Raw genomic sequence first — 20,488 nt, forward strand, 5'->3', positions numbered from 1 at the left:
ACAAGGCCATGGATCCTCTACAGTTAAAATCATGGATGAGTTAATCAGTTGTTTTCTCTTTGACTCCTGTTTTCGTCAACTGTTTTCAATGTCATTTCCTTCCTATATTGATGGTGACCACCTTGGAATGACAGATCCCTGAAATCTTTTAAGAGTGGGAGCAAAAAAAGTTGCAGAGAAGGTGTTTGATGAAATGGGGAAGTCTAGCAGGTGTTAAGTTCTACTTCTGGTTTACTCATTCTGCAAACCCTCTTCTTTACAAGGCTTCTATTAGTTACTTCTGGTATAATATTAACAGTGTTTTTCATCAGAGGTCTTCAGGTTGGGAATTTATTGGCTGCACTGATTTGACTTCATAGTGGATGTCAAGAGGAGACAAGGTATGATATTAATCTTTCACTTTTCTTATCAATGCAGTTGTAGGGTCTTGTATTGGCTCGTGATAAAAGTCCGAGAACAAATGAAGCAAATGAAAACAGAGAGCTCAAACATGAAAACTGAAATGCATTTCACTAAAAGAATCTAAAAATCTATTTACTGCCTATAATTATTCATCTCCAATTTTTGTAAAACAAAAAAAAAAAATCGTTCTTTGGGATATAAAGAACGCCTAATTTTGAATAAGAGCTGCATAAAGAAGCACATTCCAAGTATCAGGTACTCCGGCTAAACACCAATGGGTGCAGTCCAAGCCCCTGTGCCCACCAAGGGCGTAGACAGACGGGTGCCCATCTTTTCTAAGTTGTGAAAGAGTTGTAACATTAAGCAAATGGACTGGCTTTGACACGGTCCGTAACACTTTCTCTACTACTTTCTCTGCTGGATGTGCTTCTCCTGGATAGTTTGGACCTGATAGCGGTTCTGATTGTGCACTGCAGTTATTTGCTTGAGGATCACCCCACTCTCTTCCACTGAGAGACATCAAAGATTGAGTTTAATAAGAAACTATAACAAAACAGAAGTAAGATAGTAGCTTGGCTTAATTAATAGTATAGATAAGCTGTAACATAAGTATCAACAGATGTCATTGAAGAAGTAATAACAATTCAGCTAAACCGCTTCCTCCGAACTAATATCTGCTTTAGAAACTACAATATCCTTGAAGCTGGTGTATGCTGGTATTGTGTTTGAATGATTTCAAGTTACCTAAATAGCCTTGATGCATTAAGAAGAATTATAAATACTTACCCAATGTCTAGGAATGTAGATCTTGACTAGGCACTTGTACAAAGGCTATTATCATACATTGTTGAGATACTTACTTGCTATGATCTGGAGAAACACCCTGGAAGAAGACCTTGGTTTTGTTTGAGTCCACATTGGAGTCTACCCATGTTGCCCAAGTGTTCAATGCCTTCTCATATGCAACCAAGCGATCCATGTCCTTATAAGTTTCATTCCCCACTTGAATAAAGTTCCATCTGCACCACATTTAAAAACAAAAGCTCAATCACTTGTAGAACATAGAGATAGTGGCAACCAAAAGCTCTAGGAATGAATAAACCAAATTGGAGACAGGAAAGTCAAATGGGGTTCGTACGGTTGCTTTCTGCCGGTGTGAACCCACCAATGCCACGTGTCGAAGATCAATACGTCGACTCCCGACCACAGTTTGTCATCTTGAGTTGAGATTGAGTCAAGTTTTAGGATTCGGCCATCAGGTGTGCGTACAATGTTCACAATTAAGGCATTGCGGGAGAACAACAGTTTAACATTGTATTCCTGCAAATTGTAAAATAGGTCTTCATAATGTAAGTATTTTGTAAATCTGTCATGTAAAACTAATTAAAAAGTGTTCAAAACTTAAGCGAAGGAGTACTTGGGTCTCACTTCTTTCAATTATCTGATAAATAAATGTGAATTATGTAGGTATTACATTGTTTTTCATGTTTAGTAACCTAACTAAATATGTCCCAGTACTCATTTAGAAATGAGATGATGACCTCATATGTGCCCAATTCATTACTTCATGATTATAAACACTCAATGTTGCATTAAAGTTCAACTTGGAAGAGATCTATTTTGCTAATCATCATACTTAATTGACTAGTTCTATATGGGTAGCAATCATTGTCATATGGACCAAAGTGCAGCAAACATAATGTTATATATATATATATATATATATGGAGCTTCAATTGAAGGATCTCTCAAATAAGCTTATTTGAGAGACACCCTTGTAGGGCCCACTCCGTATTGCATTTTACTAATCCAAACCATCTATTTTGTAGATACTCATTCAAAGATCATAGTCACAAAAAATCACTTGAATCCGATATCATTTGACCACTCAATTGAATTATTGAAATTTTAGTACTTTCTTAAAGCACCTTGTTCATTGATTTTGTAGGACACAACTGGATATCGAAACGGTTTCTAATTTGTCTAATTTTTTGCAAGGATGATCTATGAATGTAGACTTAAAAAACAGATGGTTTGGATCGTTGAAAAAAAATTCGTAAGGGACCCTAAAGGGTGTTCCTCAAATAAAAATATTTGAGGGATCCCTTTGGATTAGGTCAAGTTGAGAGACAGTGATAATCTCACCGGGAATGTGAATGTGGAGAGTCCTCCAGTCCTAACCGATGTGTATTTGGCCTCTGGAACAGATGTATAAAGCATGCAGGTAAGTGACTGCCATTGGTTCAAACTCAACGAGTCCCCGATAAACATGATGCTTTTCCCTCTAAGTTCTGTCAACAAACGACTACCATCGAATCTGCATCATAAAAGTTTTATACACAGATCAATATCATCGTATAAATCAATACCAAAGTTGTATGAGGTCTAAAGTAGATGCTAGAGTTACAAGATGTGTAAATTGCATGATTTGCATAAATGTATCATCTTATGTCACAAGACTGTGAATCTCGATCCTCGCACATGCCATATGGTCAATGTGACAACTTAATATTGAAAAAGGCAATCCTAGAACTAGAAGTTCTTTACACCTTGTATAGAGAAGTATGCAAGGAACCAAAGTGCACGCCATTTATTAGAATTTGAAATGCTACCCACCAATCTCAAATATGTATGGTAATGATGAAAAAACCAAACGAAAATACCCCACACACAAAATGATACAAAAACATATAAAGAAAAAAGACAAACAAAGATCCAAACTCGAAGAAGAAATTGAGGATGATGACAAAGAAAAGAAGTATGAAGTTTCATTTGACATTTTGGTGATAGATATAATATGTATAAATGCATAAATGTGATGTAGATTAAAGGTATATACGTACCTTGGTAAGCTGCAGGCAGAGGGCTGCCATCTATATTTGAGGTAGTCTCTATCAGGGCGACCATTCTTTACGCAGTCAAACACCTTCTCAAGGAAGGGGCAGCTAGGCGCGGCATAAAGAGGATATGAATCATCAAAAACCCAGTTGCCTTGAGAAACATCACAGCCGTCGATATCACTCCCTACAAGTCCTCCATGCACTTCTTGATGCAGAACAGAATGTACAAGCAGTACTAGCGTAGCACCAACTGCAAAAGCATCCATGATATCAGAGAAATAGACAGATAGAAAGAGAGACTAGAAGGTTGGCCTAACTCACAAGGTAATATACCTACACATACATATATATACGCACAGAGAGAACATGAAATGGAAGAATGTACATGTGTGGTGAACGTCATGGGACTTTTTAATTTACGTGCTTGTGGTTGCAATTAAATCTTCCATAATCAGAAAGGAAATTATGGAGATTGGGATTTGGTTTCTTTACTGGTATTGGTATATATGGATAGAGAAAGAGAAGAGAAGGAAGCAAGTGAAAGGGAGGGAGATGGAGTTTCAAAATGGGTTGGTGGAATTAGAGAGAATGTAGATATCTAGGAGGGGACATATTGTAGCTGTCATAGGTTGGTTTTGGTGGGGTAACAGTCACCAAAGGGTTAGCCCAAAGATTATGGTCAATTAATTAGCTGTCCAATTGTTTCACATATTATTATTCCCAAAATGATCTACTATGTGTCCCCGATGTGATGTGATAGTATTTTACTTGTTAGAAATAAATGAGTCTTCGAATGAACAAAAAAAATATTTTCATAAACTCAAAAATTCTACGCGGTTAGATTTTTTTTTTGGGCGTTCTTCCATTTTGGCTATGCTAATTTGCCTTTCTAATTTTTCTAACCAAAAAAGAAATTTGACTGTAATATAACTCTCTTATGATGTCTTAGAAAATTGATTTGGGGACTATTAAGAATAATTGTTTTTTATGCCATGCAAACAGGTGACCTGTATTCGACCAGAAAAAGAAGATGGGACCTGTAGTAGAAGCCATGACTACCTATAACAGAAAAAAGAATTGCCGTGGAAGACACATAACCTCTCTAAAAGGATGGAAAAAGAAAAAGAAAATACATTAACAAGTTTAGATGGAATTAATATACTATATGTCTAGTCCCACAAAAATTGATTTTTCTATTTTTTTTGCTGGTTTTTTATTTGATTTTCTTTTATTTTTATTTCAAAGATATGATTTTTTATTCATTTTTTTTATTTTAATATTAAAATACCATTTTACCCCTACATTTAACAGAAAAAGTTAACAAAATTGATGACAGGACCATTTGTCCTAACGAAAGTGAAGCTAAAGGACCACGGGAACAATTTTGGAAATTGAGGGACTCAAATGCAAATGCAGGTCCAAATTCAGGGACCAATAAAACGATTAACCCTTTATTCAAACTTAGTTGTAGAAAAAAATTCTTTTGATGTGTCATTGTAATACTACCATCTGGTGTTACTAAATCATACTTGGGTGATTTAGGGTTTTGATTATGTTGAGTTTGTGGGCTTTGTTTGGGCTTATGGCTAATTGAGGTGATGTGGGCTAATAATTTTAATGCGGCTTTTGTCAGCGTTAGTTTTGCTTTTAGCATGTTAGTTTGTTGCCTTCTTGGGATTGATATTTTAGATGTATTATTGATGTCTTTAATTGTATCGTTGAAGTATATCTAATAAAGTTTCTATTTGATCAAAAAATCATATCTCATAACATGGGTGTGACTGATTTATATTTTAAAATATAATATTAATAAAATATATACATATAATAAAATTAATGAATTAATAATACAACGTGGCAATATTAAGATAATCTAAAACTTTCTCTGGACGAGACCTCGGAAGAAAAGTTGGTGGAATTGCATTGATTTGACTTCATAAAGGATGTCAAGAGGTGACAAGGTATGAAGAAATTAATCATTCACTATTCTTATAAATTCAATCTGGAGTGTACACGGATGGCACGCTTGCATACAGCCATAAATTCAAGGAGCGCGCCAATGAGTTGCTGCAGTTCCTGCGACCGCAACCTTGTTGCAGGCTCACCAGACAGGAAAGCAGTGCACACACTCGGTACCCCGTTGTTAACCTGCAAATAGAAAGTAGAGAAATCTGATCAGTTATATATAGAGATATAATTTGAACGGAGTAAGCAACTGATACAGTATTGGTTCAGAAAAAGGGAGTTTTGAGAACAAAGTTCAACCTGAACTGCAACACTGACTTGAAGAATTCCTTGTAGGGTCTGAAACGTGGGAGTTGATCCCCTTCAGAACTGCAAGTTCATTTCGTAAAGCAGCTGTCCGACTTTCACTCATTCCCAATGGCATTTTCCACTGGGGGAACTCAAGCAATTCCGCTTTGGTACCCGAAAGCCTGTTCACAAGACCTAGGAATGAACTTGAAGATTCCATTCCACTGGTCTTCCAATCCACTTTGAGTCTTTCCATTTTTCGTAAATGGGGTATCAAACAAGAAACGCTCAAAGACTCGTGCACAAACACTACCAGTTGAAAGAGAAAAGATTCTCTCCCTTCTGCTTCCCAAATCTTCATCTTCCATGACTGAATCAACAGCAGTTATCTGCAGGTACCAGACACCAGGCTGCAATTCATCTGCCTCTACCTGCCTAGAATCTGGAATAATGTGTAAGGTGTGATTGCCATCCATCCCACACTCGTATATATATATGACTAAGTTTCTCCATTATGTCACCTAGCCGTACATCACGGGCCTCCCTATATACACATTCCTTTCCATCTAACTTTCCAAATCTGTCACCGTAAAACCCAACCTTGTCTGTAGTATGTTACATCAGTGAACGGAATTGGACTTGATTCCTGCTCAAGGATTGATTCATAGATATTAGTAAGCATAGTGTGACATTTACTCAGCCGTCCATATGCCCTCCTGCTTTTGTAAACTGGGATAACAAGTTCCAGAATATCCTTCTACCTCAGCTGCAGAAGTCCCAGAGCAGATCTCATAACTCAGAATAGCCAAAATCTAGCAATTGCTTTCAAGTTTTCAACATAACTGCTGCCACATTGGCAATAGCGGGGTTTTGACTACAATTAAGCCGGTACACGCCCACCACTTTGATAAATTATTGACTTTTTCAACTTTCACATTCCAATTGACTAAAATCTCTCAAATCTCAATTTAAAATTACCTAACAAAAATGGAAAAAAAGTCCAAGAATTTGTCCAAATTGCACTAGAGTCAGACCCTATACACATTTAGTCCTTCACAATCTTTTGAACTACAACTAAGAACAAAGTATGTAAAAGAAGGTAACAAAAACCAAGAAAATATGTCTAAATGGAGAGGGGAGAGAGTAAAATTAGATTGGTTAGTCACAACCAAGGTTTAAAATATCGAGTGTAACAAATAAAAGTTGATTGATGATGTTAATAAAGTTATTGACTTAAATTTTGATTATGGGGTTGGGTGAAAAAACTATTTGAGGTTGTTGTATATATGACTAGTTGTATGAGTCCATTCACATAATGCATAATGCATGAAATGGTATGACATAATTTTAGTCAAATATCTTATTTGAGAAATTCATGCACCGACAATTTGATTTTGACTTGGCTAAATTATTCTTTATTTTATTGTAAAATTTTCCGGTCTAATTCGAACCAAAAATATTTAGTAAACGATAGGATTACAATATCTGTAAACCGATGAAATGCTGTACCAAATTGATATTTAAAATTAATTCATTGTTTAGTTACTAATGTATGTGTCAACATGTTAGTGGCTGGATAAATAGACATTACTTATGTATAGATTGGAAGGTTTGCTTTAACATTCGAATGAAGAATAAGAAAGACTTCAAAATCTAGTGGTTTCGATTATGAGAGAGGATTTATACAAATATTTATTAGGTGTCTGGGTACCTCTGCGTACAGGAGTGGAGGTTGAGCTTAACTAATGGATTGTTGCACTATAGAATGTGTTGTTTTTATTTATTTATTAGAATTTCTTGTTTTATTGTTCTGATTAAGGTTTATTTCTCGATATTTCATGAACTTTCTTATAACTTTGGGTTCTAAATAATTGTCTGTTTGGCATCAATTATAAATTTTTGGTTTCCACATAAGTCAATAGGGGTGGGTACGTATGGATTTTACCTCACAACCATGGCGAAACCAATTATAATATAACATTTTGGTTCGGTTTAATTTTGACAAAAATTAAGGAAGAAACCAAACCAATTTAAGATGGGTTGGTTCAGCTGATTTGGGCCCTAAAGCCCATTTCTCTTTCAATTTGCATTTTTTTAGCCCAATTACAACCGAAACACTTTCAAAACACTATAATTTGACTCATGAATGAATGATAAAAATATGTAAGCTCTTTTAATTCATTAAATGCTGAAAAACCTGTTGATTTTCTAACAAATCAAACACTGGGGTGTAATAGCAAGTCTCTGATCCTGTGTGGCAAGTAGGTCCATCAGGCTTCTCGAGGTAAATTATTTGAGAAATAAGTCTGAGTTAAAGTAATTAAATCAAGCACATAAACATAGATTAAAAAATATATTCCAATTAAACTAGCAAGCAACATACAAAGTCTCGATCACAATCAAGGAAGATGTCATGGACATCAATGAAATTATTGGAGGTCTCTCCCTTTTTCCACAACATTGAACGTGACCGACTGTAGAATGTTGCTTTCCGTGAGGAAATTGTTGTAGCCACTGCTTCCCTGTTCGCAAAGCCTTGCATCAAGATGGCTCCTGTGTCAACGTTTTGAGCTATGGCAACCGCCAAACCTCTGTCATCTCATTTTACACTATCTAACACTGTTATCACCATTGAGAGTTTTCAAATTCTAAAGGAATCCCACTTGGGTTTCATTACAGTGTAACCAAATCAATTATCCTTTTCACATTGCAAAGCCAATCCAGTTGAAATAGTAGATTAAAAAATGGGAAAAAAAAATGAAATTTCCATTGAAATTTTTACGTCTTATGCCATGTGTTGAAATAAAAATACAAAGAGTCAAATTAATTAACACCGCCAAAGGCAGAACTAAAAAACCCAACTTAACCAAACGACTCTAAATCCGAAAATATGAACAAGAGATGTGGTGCGTCTGTGTGCTGATATACCAACTCACCTTCAAACTTAGAGAAAGAGAGGCGTAATGCTGCTGCTCTGTGCTGCCGACAAAACAAACGTATGTATCGAATATAGGCACGTGTGCGTGCTCTCTTATATTACCGGCTCCACGGGAATTTCAAACCCAACCCAAATTTTGGCCCAACCCAAGCACGTCTTTGTATTGTTATATTCAGAAATTGATCTACACACCCAATTTTAATGCCAAATCTGCCCTTTATTTTAAATGAAAAAGGACATTTTAGAGCATCTCCAACCGATATGTCAAATTGTCACATTGACGTGAAATGGCAAAAATTGAAGGTTAAAGTTGCTCCAACCGAGTAGTCAAATCCTACATGGATTTGAAGGCTGGAAGAGATATGTCAAAAATAACATATCAAAAAGCTTGATGTCAAATGTTATTTTAATATTTATTTAGTTATGGACCCCACTATCATTTACTATTTTTTAAAACTTGATGCATCATATGTGCCCATTTACTTTTAAAAATATAATACAATAATATGATATTTGTCATTTCGGGTGGAGTTAATTTTTTTTTCAAAGTGACAAATTGCCACATAAGCCATCAAATTCAAATTTAACATTTTGCATTTGACATCTCCCTAGGAGATGCTCTTATAACAGCAAATTTTATTACCACGGCTACCAATTGAAACCGAACTTGCTTCAATTTTTTTTTCACTAAAATGATGATTTCACTCTTCACTAAAATGAAATTTAACCAAATGACCCTATAGTGTAGTGGTTTGGAGCATTTGTACCCTTTTAAAAGGTCATGAGTTCGAGTCCTAGCATTCGTGTAGTGTGTGTGAGTTCGCCCATCTCAATAAGAAAGGTTAAAAAAAAACCAATTTAAAAAATAAAAACTAAAATTTAAATTATAAAAAACATTACGGGGCCTTGAAACTGGTGTGCATTGTGTCCCCTTAGATTGAAGCATTGGTGCACCATTTAAGAGCAACTCCACCCATTTGCCATGGCAAAGGGCAAGGGGAGGCAAGGGCTATTACTATTCACATGAATAGTGGCAACCCTTGCAAAAGGCTTGTGGTGTTACCACTCATTGCCATGGCAACCACTATTCACATGAGATATGAGGAGAGGAATTTGTATAGAGTTTTGGTGTGGGAAGTGAAAAATATGACTAAGTATTTATTTTAAAAAATTTTCTAAAATTCTTAATATTTTTTAAAAAATTTTGTTGGTTGCTGATGTCATCGCTAACGTCAGCAAACCTACGCTATTGCAATGGCTGGTTTTGCCTGAGGGCCAACCCAGGCTTGTGGAGCCCACACCCAGCCCGGGCAAAAAAGGCCCGCTGGAACACGATTTTCTTCTTGGGCCCCCCCTTGCCCCAACCCTGACAGACCGATGGAGTTGCTCTAAGATGAGGTTCTACTCTCCCCCTATGATGGCCTAGAAAAAATCATGTAATTGTTAACTTTTTTGTTATTTATGATCTATTTTATTTTAAGGAAATGATTTAGTTAATTTGAAGTGTCCTTTTAGAATATGTTGAGTGTGTTGCAAGTAAAGGCATAATATTTTGAAGTGTGGGCTTATATGCGGAGAGCAACCAAAAGCTTGAAGATCAACCTTTTGAGTGTGAAGAGTTAGACAATCGTCTTATTTAAAATTTAGATATGATCACAAGTTATAGGTTTATGATTTACATAAGTAAATTAGTAGTATATCTTTGTAGCTTTGTTTCGTGTTATTTGGAAACGACTTGATGGGGTTAAGTGGTTGGTGTATGTTTCCTTCTCGATCAACAAGCTTTCGGCCTAGTGCTTTATTTTTCAGTTTTTTTATTAGGTTTCGCTATTGAAAAAATCAAATTATAAAAATCTTCTATAGAGGTAAGATACATCTCACTTATGATGCTTCTTATCAAATTTGTACCACTTCTATTTAAGGGCCAAGCCATAATTTTATTTTGAGAGGGTCATAACTAAAATAAAAAAACATGTTTTATTTTCACAAGTTTCTTTTGATGTATGCAATATAACCAACCTTAACAAAATACACACAATGTAATTTATTTATTATTGAAACATAAAAGAAAATTAAATATCAATGAACCAAACTTTGCGCCGATGATCCTATTGATATCTTATTTAGGCTGTAAGAGTTTTAAACTAACTGATCAAATTTTGTTGGCTTAATTAGTTTCATGGGTTGGATTTCACTTACATTTTATTTGCAAGGCTTCTTGTTGGAAAGGTCTCATTTGAAGATTATGTTTTCCTCTACATGTTTAGTTAGAGGAACCATTATAATGTTTGATGACTCCTCACTGTCCTTCACCATTTGGCATCATTCCCTATATTATCAATGTTGTTGATGATTGATTGCTGAATAGGTGAGAGACCCACCTAAAACTAGTGCTCTTCTACTATGGAAATTTCTATTTGAGAATTGGGAAAACCCAAAATGTTTATGATTTTAGGTCAAGCCAAGGAGGATATGTATAGATTATGTGTGAGTTATCAGATATTACAAAAGGGACTATATATCACTAGGCATGTTGCATGAGAGCTCTAGCGGAGGAGTGTCACAAATTGACCAAAACATTTTATCGTCTTATCATAAGTTTGTAAACTAAACTGACTACACATGATAGAACACACATCAAGAATATACAAGAGCACATCTCCTCAATCCGATCCCTTCATACACTCATTCTAGATGGGGTGAATTCTTTTGTGTGGGTTGGCTTGATCGGTTGAGCAGGGGCACTAGTGTTTTATATGCATCTGACTAGGAGTCTTTCCCATCAAGAAAAACTCTCAAACAGTCCTTATTGCATTAGGAAATAAAAACCCTAGTCCATATTAATTAGGAATCCTTTGTGACATAATTGTAATCTTCCAAAATATATCATACGATCAATTTGTCCCCGTATCCTCAAGCAAACTTGATTGATTCACACCTTTGGGTAGAGAATTAAACATGTTTTCAACACTAGGACATGCACTTACACGAATTTCCTGAACAAAGAAACTCCCACGTCTTTGGACTGAAGAAATTCCTTGCTAATTCATGCAGTGCATCTCCCATGTTGTTTCATTATAAGTGTACTCATGTTAAACCACTCACATCTTTGGACAGAGAGTTTTTAACACGCCTTCACCTACAATGCCAATTATGATCAATTATTTAAATCCAGAAAACTATATATTAATGATTGAGTTGCTTTGGCTCACTCAACCATTGCTAGAATATCTGTAGACTATGATCATAAAACTTCCAAATATGATAAAGTTAAAACTTTATACTTTTATCACATTTAATAACCAATCTTAGAATCAATGATTCTTTAATCAACTAGGTTGCTTTCGCTCTTTAAATTGAAACAAGAACTCTTGAAACTTTGATCTCAACCCTTCAAGCATGAACGAGAAAAGCTGTATATCGAAACACGCTTAACAAAGTATGTTAGTGTAATAAAGGGTAATAAAACAATATATTGCTTCTGTAACTTTCAGTTTTAGGTTTTATCATTTTGGGTTGGTACTTTATAACCTTTCGCATGTGTATAGTTGCTATGCTAATATAAAACCTAAACCTCAATAGAACATATTTCTCCAAAATGGGTCACGACAAAAACAGTTCATGACATATGCGATTACTTAATCAACATGAAACATGCTTGGGTCAATTTAACATTAATAACTGAAGCTACGACTGAAAGTATGTATCAATTTATGAAAATTAAGCATGCTTGACATATAGAAAACTGATGTCATCTTTATAAAATATTTTAACATGCCACAATTCACAAACTCAGTATGCATGATATCGTAAACTGAAACCATATGAATATCATGCAAATATGCCGTAAAACAAGATGTTTTTACTTGAAATTGTATTTAATTTGTGTCCATGGAGGTATAAAAAGGAGAAACAATTTATACAAAGGCAAACAATATAAGTGTCATGACATGAGTTCATATTAGAGGTCCTTTATAATACTAGTTGCCAATTCTTTAAGATTAAACCTAATTCGTGACCACTGGATGCAATTTGCATAATTAAAAACATGAAACTAATGTTATAGCCGCAAACTTTAGCAATCAATTCATATTCAATAAAATATCATACCCCATGGAAGCTTGATCAAGATGCAGCAAAAGAGGAGGAAAACACAACAGCCCAAAGTCGTACAGTGTACACGGCCAGTAGCAACAGAAAAGGTGGGCGATTTCTTTTGGTTCTAAAACATGTAGCCTAGGCTCTGATACCACATGTAAACTAAACTGACTACACATGATAGAACACACATCAAGAATATACAAGAGCACATCTCCTCAATCCGATCCTTTCATACACTCATTCTAGATGGGGTGAATTCTTTTGTGTGGGTTGGCTTGATCGGTTGAGCAGGGGCACTTGTGTTTTATATGCATCTGACTAGGAGTCTCTCCCATCAAGAAAAACTCTCAGTCCTTATTGCATTAGGAAATAAAAACCCTCACTACTACAAAAAGGGCAAAAGACGACCAGAAAAAGACGACGGTAGAACAAAAAACCGTCGTTGTTTTTAAAAAGACGACGGTAACAAAAAACCGTCGTGGATAACTGACTTAAACAACTAAAAAATGGAGATACTGTTGAGAATTTTTTTATAACGACGCACACAAATAAAAAAGCGTCGTCTTATTAAAAAGCTTTTCTTTAGAGTTAAAATCTGACCAAAAAACAACGACAGCAGGTATGACAAACGTCGTCTTTTAAAAATCAAGTGTCCTTTTTTTGGTAAAGACATGGTTGTTTTGAAAGAACTGTCGTCTATTATATGTAAAGATGACGATTTTTTTATAAAAAGGGTCGTCTATTATTAAGTAAAGACGACGGTTTTCATATAAAAAGGGTCGTCTATTATATGTAAAGACGACGGTTTTCATATAAAAAGGGTCGTCTATTATGAAGTAAAGACGACGGTTTTCATATAAAAAGGGTCGTCTATTATATGTAAAGACGACGGTTTTCATATAAAAAGGGTCGTCTATTATATGTAAAGACGACGGTTTTTTTATAAAAAGGGTCGTCTATTATAAGTAAAGACGACGGTTTTTTTATAAAAAGGGTCGTCTATTATATGTAAAGACGACGGTTTTTTATAAAAAGGGTCGTCTATTATATGTAAAGACGACGGTTTGTTATAAAAAGGGTCGTCTATTATAAGTAAAGACGACGGTTTTTTTTATAAAAAAGGGTCGTCTATTATATGTAAAGACGACGGTTTTTTATAAAAAGGGTCGTCTATTATGAAGTAAAGACGACGGTTTTTTAATAAAAAAGGTTGTCTATTATATGTAAAGACGACGGTTTGAAAAATAGCGTCGTTTGAAAAACCTTTTACATCGCTTTTTAAAAAACTATGACGTTGTTATGTGTGTACAACGTCATTTTAAAGAAATCATGGTTTAGAAATGTGCTCTTCGATAATCATCGACGGAAAACAAAAAAACCGTCGTTAACAATATAAATAAACATGACGCTTATTACATCTATACCCTAAACCCTAAACCCTAAACCCTAAACCCTAAACCATAAAATATAAACCCTAAATTATATACATATGTTTAAATAATTTTAGAAAAGGGATTATGGTTTTACGGCCTAATATATATTAACCATAAACCCTAAACCCCAAAAATAAACCTTTATCCCCCTAAACCCTAAACCCTAAACCATTAAAGTATAAGTGATATTGTGACTCATGAAAATATTTTTCTTTTTGGTGGTAATTTTAAATTTGTATAACTCAAACTTAATTTTTTAAAGCTTAAGGGGGAAGAAAATATCTCAATGACTTCATAGGAGTTGACGTTGCATTTTTTGGATTTATTTTAAATTTATTATGAATATTTCGAATTAAATAGAATAAAATATTATTAATAAAACCCACAAAACACGTCGGCATTAATAAATTAAAGACGTTGTAAATCATAATAAACGACTTAATTTTAAAACAAACGAATGACGGATTATGTAAAGACGACGGTTTTTTATGAAAAGGGTCGTCTATTATATGTAAAGATGACCTTTTTTTTTTAAAAAGGGTCGTCTATTATATGTAAAGATGACGATTTTTTTATAAAAAGCGTCGTCTTTTAAAACACGCTAAAAAAAGGCCGCTTAAGTGAATTCGCGCTCGACAAATTTTCAAATTTTCCCCCGTCTTTGAAAACCATATCTCTCATTAACAAGCGTCGTCTTTTAAAACACGCTAAAAAAAGGCCACTTAAGTGAATTCGCGCTCGACAAATTTTCAGATTTTCCCCCGTCTCTGAAAACTTTATCTCTCACTCCTTGAAACCTCCTGAGCTCCTCTCTTCTTGAAACCCTCCTGAGCTATCTGAAACACTCCATCTCTCACCTTTCTACTCCTCATACGTACCTACCAGCCATCGACGCCATCGAAGCAGCGACGCCGTCAACGCTATCGACGCAGCGACGCCATCAACGCCATCGTTCTTCGCATCAGTCATCACTAGCCGCCATCGACGCCATATTCACAGTCAACGACGACGATGTCCTTGAAAACATATCTAGAGACCTTGCGAGATGGGAAAATCCTAGAACATCAGATTTGGTCTTCGATGTCGCTTGAGGTTCGATGACAGATCTCCATCGCGCCCTCTTGGTGAGCTCGCCATCCACGTCACAAAAGAAACTCTAAGTTAGTCAAAATGTTCTTCTGTATTGTGTTACAAATGAACTTTTCCTGCATAAGCTTATGCATATTTTTTGTTAGTTAAAATGACAGCAAGATAATGTAATCTTATTGTGATTTTTGATTGCTCAGGTAAGATGACATGGCAAATAGGTGCTGCAGCTTATATCAAGTGTAGCTCGAAGGCCAAGATGACAACTTAGAAGAATATAAGATCCAGTTGACCAATATGACTTAGAACACTAGTCCAAGATGACAGCTGAATGTGGAGAACAAGTACAAATTGTGGAAGATACAACAACCATAGGTTAATGCTTTGGATATGGTATTTTGTAATTATAGGTTATAATGTTATAAATATGGTATTTTGTATGGATATAGTAGGAATCAAGATTGGTAAACAATGTAATTACAATTGAATCTTCAAGTTTTATGAAAGAAATAATTTTTTAGGATATCTAAAATGAAATTAGTACATCATTTTTACAGATAATAAACGGTGATTTTTTGGAAGAAAACCGTCTTTTTTAGATTTAATAGACGCCTTTGGATATAATAAACGACGGTTTTTTCAGAAAAAGTGTCATCTTTACATTTAAATAGACGACGGTTTTTTCAGAAAAAGTGTTGTCTTTACATTTAAATAGACGACGGTTTTTTCAGAAAAAGTGTCGTCTTTATATTTAATAGACGACGGTTCTACAAAAAAAAGTGTCGTCTTTACATTCAATAACGACGGTTTTTTCAGAAAAAGTGTTGTCTTTACATGTAATAGACGACGGTTCTTTTAAAAACCGTCGTTTTTACATATAATAGACGACGGTGAATTACCGTCGTAGTTTGACTTTCAAAAAGACGACTGTCGATTTAATGACGGTTTGAAAAAGAAAAAGACGACGGCGTTTCCCCGTTGTCTATTTCAATTTTTGTAGTAGTGCCTAGTCCATATTAATTAGGAATCCCTTTGGCTCATGTATTTAACTTAAACACTTGTACAAGGGCTACGGGCCGAGTAGTAATTGAGTCCTTGATCAATATTGAGCCCAAGACAACCCTATGATGATTAGAAGACCACTTAAGTAGGTAATTAGAATAATCTAACGTCTTACAAAGTTAACCTAAGTTATAATGGTGGACCTAAATACCGATTTTATAGTCTTCATATGCCTACGTCGACTTTCACGACAAAATAATAATCATCTATAAACAATAGTGGATTTCATAATATGAACTCTCATGAAAAAAAAAAATCATTCATAAAATAATTGTGAAATTCACAGTCTTTTATAATGAGTATTCGACTTCAATTTTTATTTTTTTTCACTTTTCGTTAATTGCTACATTAGGTGATCTTTGTTAGCTAATTTTTTTTTGTTTTTTCATGAGCTGCTTTGGCTTCTTGCCCTATAAGCTTTCCAAAAATGATAATTCGAGCAAAATACAATTATCAAAATATCCAACCTATTTTTATTGGCATGGCATGATAAGTTAAGAATATTAGATTTTTGTCTACCAGAGACAAAATTTCATTAATCATAAAATGAAGGAAGTTGAGGTTTCACATCAAAATCAATCGGTAATAGGAGGAGTAGCGCAAAATGTGGGACAAAACACTACACGTGTGGCCGTTGGACCCAACATGCGAAGCCTTTCTATGATACCATGAAGGAAATTAAGGGGGGTGTATTCAATTACGATTTTAAAGAGTTAAATGAAGTTATAAAGTTTATAGAGTTCAATATATTTCAATTGATTTCTATAAACTCCACATAGAGTTTGATTGAATTCCTAGATTAATTTTAATGGTGTTTGTTAGAGTTTTATCATAGATTTTAAAAGAGTTTATTAGAGTTCTAATTAGTTCATGAGAAAAAATATATATATATGAAGATAATTTTTTCCTTTTCGTTTTGTCATGGACTAGATATATATAGATATTGTACATTAATAAAGAAGGAAAACGCAGGAAAAAAAAAATAAGGATGACTATAGATCGATGAAGAAGGCTATTATATATATGATATAATGTACAGAAAAAAATAAAATTAACAGCAACTAAAATAAAATAAAAATAAAAACATCAACAACAAAAAAGATGAAAAGTTGGAAAAGGGTAGAAAAATAAAACTTGTTTGATTTAAAGCAGCAAATACTTACAGCAACAAATATGTTGATGTTTATCTATATATGATGATGGCAATAACAACTACTATTCAAGCAGCAACTATTCATATTATGATGTACATCGATGTATATATATATATATGCTACTGTTCATCGATATATGGTGATGTAGAACAACAACAACTATTCAAACACACGATGAAAGATCATACATATATGAAAACGTAGAAAAAGAGAAGAGATTTTTTATCTCCACTTGACAAGCACACAAGTTCAAGGACTGGAAAGCGTAGAGCACATTCAAAATTTCTAGGGTTGACATAAGATTTGTTAGGGCCTTCTGTATTTATACTTACCACTTTAATTTCTAATGAAATCGGGCAACTCATTAATTCCTTCAAAATAAATTACTTTTTGAATACACCTACAATTTGTTTGACTTTTAAAAAGTCATAATTGAATACACCTAAATTTCGATGTATTTATTTAATGTCAATTGAAATTTGAATTGAATACACCCAAACTTTTACAAACTCTTTTAAAATCTTAATTGAATGTGGCAAAAGCACTCTCAACATAAAATTTGAAAATTGAATGGCTATTAAATATTTTATTTAACAATTCATCAGCCTTATTCTCTTCTTCATGATCTTCTTTTCCCCCACAATTAAAAGCAAAAAGAATTAAATAAATAAATAAAGAGACTTAATGAAAGGGTAGGATGGTCATTCAACGGAAAAAGAATGCTTGTGCAAGGCGACACCATGTCTAAGGAGAGTAATGCTACACTTACCACATTTTTATCTCACATTTCCATACCACATGGCGTGACATGTCCATATTATATGTCACATCAATTAAATGAATCAAGTGTATTTTAATAAATAAAATTAGAAAAACAGAAACTAGTATTTTACATGATGTGGTATGTACACATCAGCTGCCACATCATGTGGTATGAAATTGTGGTATAAAAATGTGGTAAGACTAGTATTATTCGTCTAAGGATTACTGATTGCTCCTCTTTAAATTCTCAAGCCTCTCTTTCTTGTCATCCTCTCCTCCATCTCACTCTTCATACTCAAGTCGGCGGCGAGAGACCCCCCCTATATTTTCTTTACTTTGAATTTATTGAGGTTTGTATCTCTATCCTCCTGTTATTGCTTTAAGCCTTTGTAGCTGATTGAGTGTTTGTGGCTTTAAAGTTTGGTTTTGTTATTTGTTTGATTTAAGTTAATTGATGAACTGGGTTTTGTTCAAATATGAGTTTTAGATATGGTTTTCTTGTAGAAATTGCATGTGGGTTGTAAGTGTTCTGTTGATGAGTATATGTATGTATTCTGCAACCGATTATATGAACTTCAAACCGCATACTGGCCGAATGATTCAAAGAAAAATAGACATTGCTTTAAGTGTCACTACAATAAGTTCATACTTGTTGGATGCTGTAACACCAAATTTAAGAAAACGATGAGTATTATAGCTAAAATGTTTCTAAAAAGCCAACCAGCTATATTCGAGTCAACACTGTTACAAATTCATGGTTCGAATAACTGTAGAAACACATTAAAGTTCAACTTAGCTCCTAGTTGGCTGTTTCATGTTTAGAAGCCATGCCTCTATTAAACTACCATGATACCTCAGCACCCAATGTTGGATTTTCGAAAGCAGAGAAACCCCAGAAAGTCTTCAAAGAGTAGGGCTGAGAGATGGTTACACCTTCTTCAATGATTTTGGAAATCTGCAATTTCAAAGTTTAAAGTGTGTCATCTTACAAGGAAGTGCTAATCCATGTTCAAGCAAAACAATACACTCCACCCTTACAATGCACAAAATTATCAAGATCCTTAAACACTGATTGTTGGATTTTCCTTTTTGGCCTTGCAACTACTATGCCAATTCCAAACTATTAGTTTCACTTTAAAAAAATAATAATATCTCATTGTAGTTATCTTATGTGTGCAAATATGCAATATCACTTTACTAACATAACTTTCTAGAAATAAGAGTTTTCACTTTACTAGCAAAGGAGGCAAAACAGAGGAAATTGTTTCACACCAAACTAAATCCACAAACATATGCCACAAACCTTCAGCACCTCTTCAGAGATGAAGGTGGTGTTTAAAATCATGTGATGTTCAAAACCACACAATATCTAGCATTAAGCACATCCAAAGATGAATAACAATTTCCCTCTTAAATGACCCATCATCGCCTAAACCCTAAATCCTTCCTTTTATAAGTATGAAAAATAGAAACGATGAGTAAATTCTACCAAGCAACTCATTGTACAATGTGATTTCTAATTTGCATAAAATATATACAGAGAATTAAATATTTTATTTAACAATTCATCAGCAGTATTCTCTTCTTCATAACCTTATTTACCCCCACAATTAAAAGCAAAAAGAATTAAATAAATAAATAAAGAGACTTAATGAAAGGGTAGGATGGTCATTCAACGGAAAAAGAATGCTTGTGCAAGGCGACACCATGTCTAAGGAGACTAATGCTACACTTACCACATTTTTATCCTACATTTTTGTACCACATGACGTGACATGTCCATATCATATGCCACATTAATTAAATGAATGAAGTGTATTTTAATAAATAAAATTAGAAAAACAGAAACTAGTATTTTACATGATGTGGTATGTACACATCAGTTGCCACATCATGTGGTATGAAATTGTGGTATAAAAATGTGGTAAGACTAGTATTATTCGTCTAAGGATTAGCGATTGCTCCTCTTTAAATCCCCAAGCCTCTCTTTCTCGTCATCCTCTCCTCCATCTCACTCTTCAGACTCAAGTCGGCGGCGAGAGACCCCCCCCTATATTTTCTTCACTTTGAATTTCTTGAGGTTTGTATCTCTATCCTCATGTTATTGCTTTAAGCCTTTGCAGCCGTTTGAGTGTTTGTGGCTTTAAAGTTTGGTTTTGTTATTTGTTTGATTTAAGTTAATTGATGAACTGGGTTTTGTTCAAAGATGAGTTTTAGATATGGTTTTCTTGTAGAAATTGCATGTGGGTTGTAGGTGTTCTTTTGATGAGTATATGTACGTATTCTGCAACCGATTATATGAAATTCAAACCGCATACTGGCCGAATGATTCAAAGGAAAATAGACATTGCTTTAAGTATCACTACAATAAGTTCATACTTGTTGGATGCTGCAACACCAAATTTAAGAAAACGATGGGTATTATAGCTAAAATGTTTCTCAAAAGCCAACTAGCTA

At 34.4% G+C, this 20,488-nt stretch overlaps 1 protein-coding gene and 1 pseudogene across 3 annotated transcripts; both read right to left on the reverse strand.

Annotated features, from left to right (window-relative positions):
* Positions 1 to 432: 432 nt before the first annotated feature.
* LOC110757944 (protein trichome birefringence-like 43) lies at positions 433 to 3,780 on the reverse strand. Of its 3 annotated transcripts, none has more exons than XM_088250919.1 (6): positions 3,586 to 3,780; positions 3,246 to 3,492; positions 2,548 to 2,719; positions 1,541 to 1,722; positions 1,263 to 1,421; positions 433 to 911 (listed from the first exon to the last, which is right to left on the reverse strand). In XM_088250919.1, exons 1-6 carry the CDS (start codon positions 3,608 to 3,610, stop codon positions 611 to 613), a joined length of 1,086 nt encoding a protein of 361 aa, XP_088107045.1. In that variant the 5' UTR covers positions 3,611 to 3,780; the 3' UTR covers positions 433 to 610. The 3 variants fall into 3 exon arrangements, with proteins under 3 accessions (XP_088107045.1, XP_088107047.1, XP_088107046.1); XM_088250921.1 differs by having other exon boundaries at positions 3,576 to 3,780; XM_088250920.1 differs by lacking the exon at positions 3,586 to 3,780 and having other exon boundaries at positions 3,246 to 3,529.
* Positions 3,781 to 5,502: 1,722 nt separating this feature from the next.
* On the reverse strand, positions 5,503 to 19,376 carry LOC148295590 (guanine nucleotide exchange factor SPIKE 1 pseudogene; annotated as a pseudogene).
* Between the last annotated feature and the right edge of the window lie 1,112 nt (positions 19,377 to 20,488).

This window comes from Prunus avium, chromosome 3 (assembly GCF_965620075.1).
Source record: "Prunus avium chromosome 3, drPruAviu1.hap1.1, whole genome shotgun sequence".
Lineage (NCBI taxonomy): Eukaryota > Viridiplantae > Streptophyta > Magnoliopsida > Rosales > Rosaceae > Prunus > Prunus avium.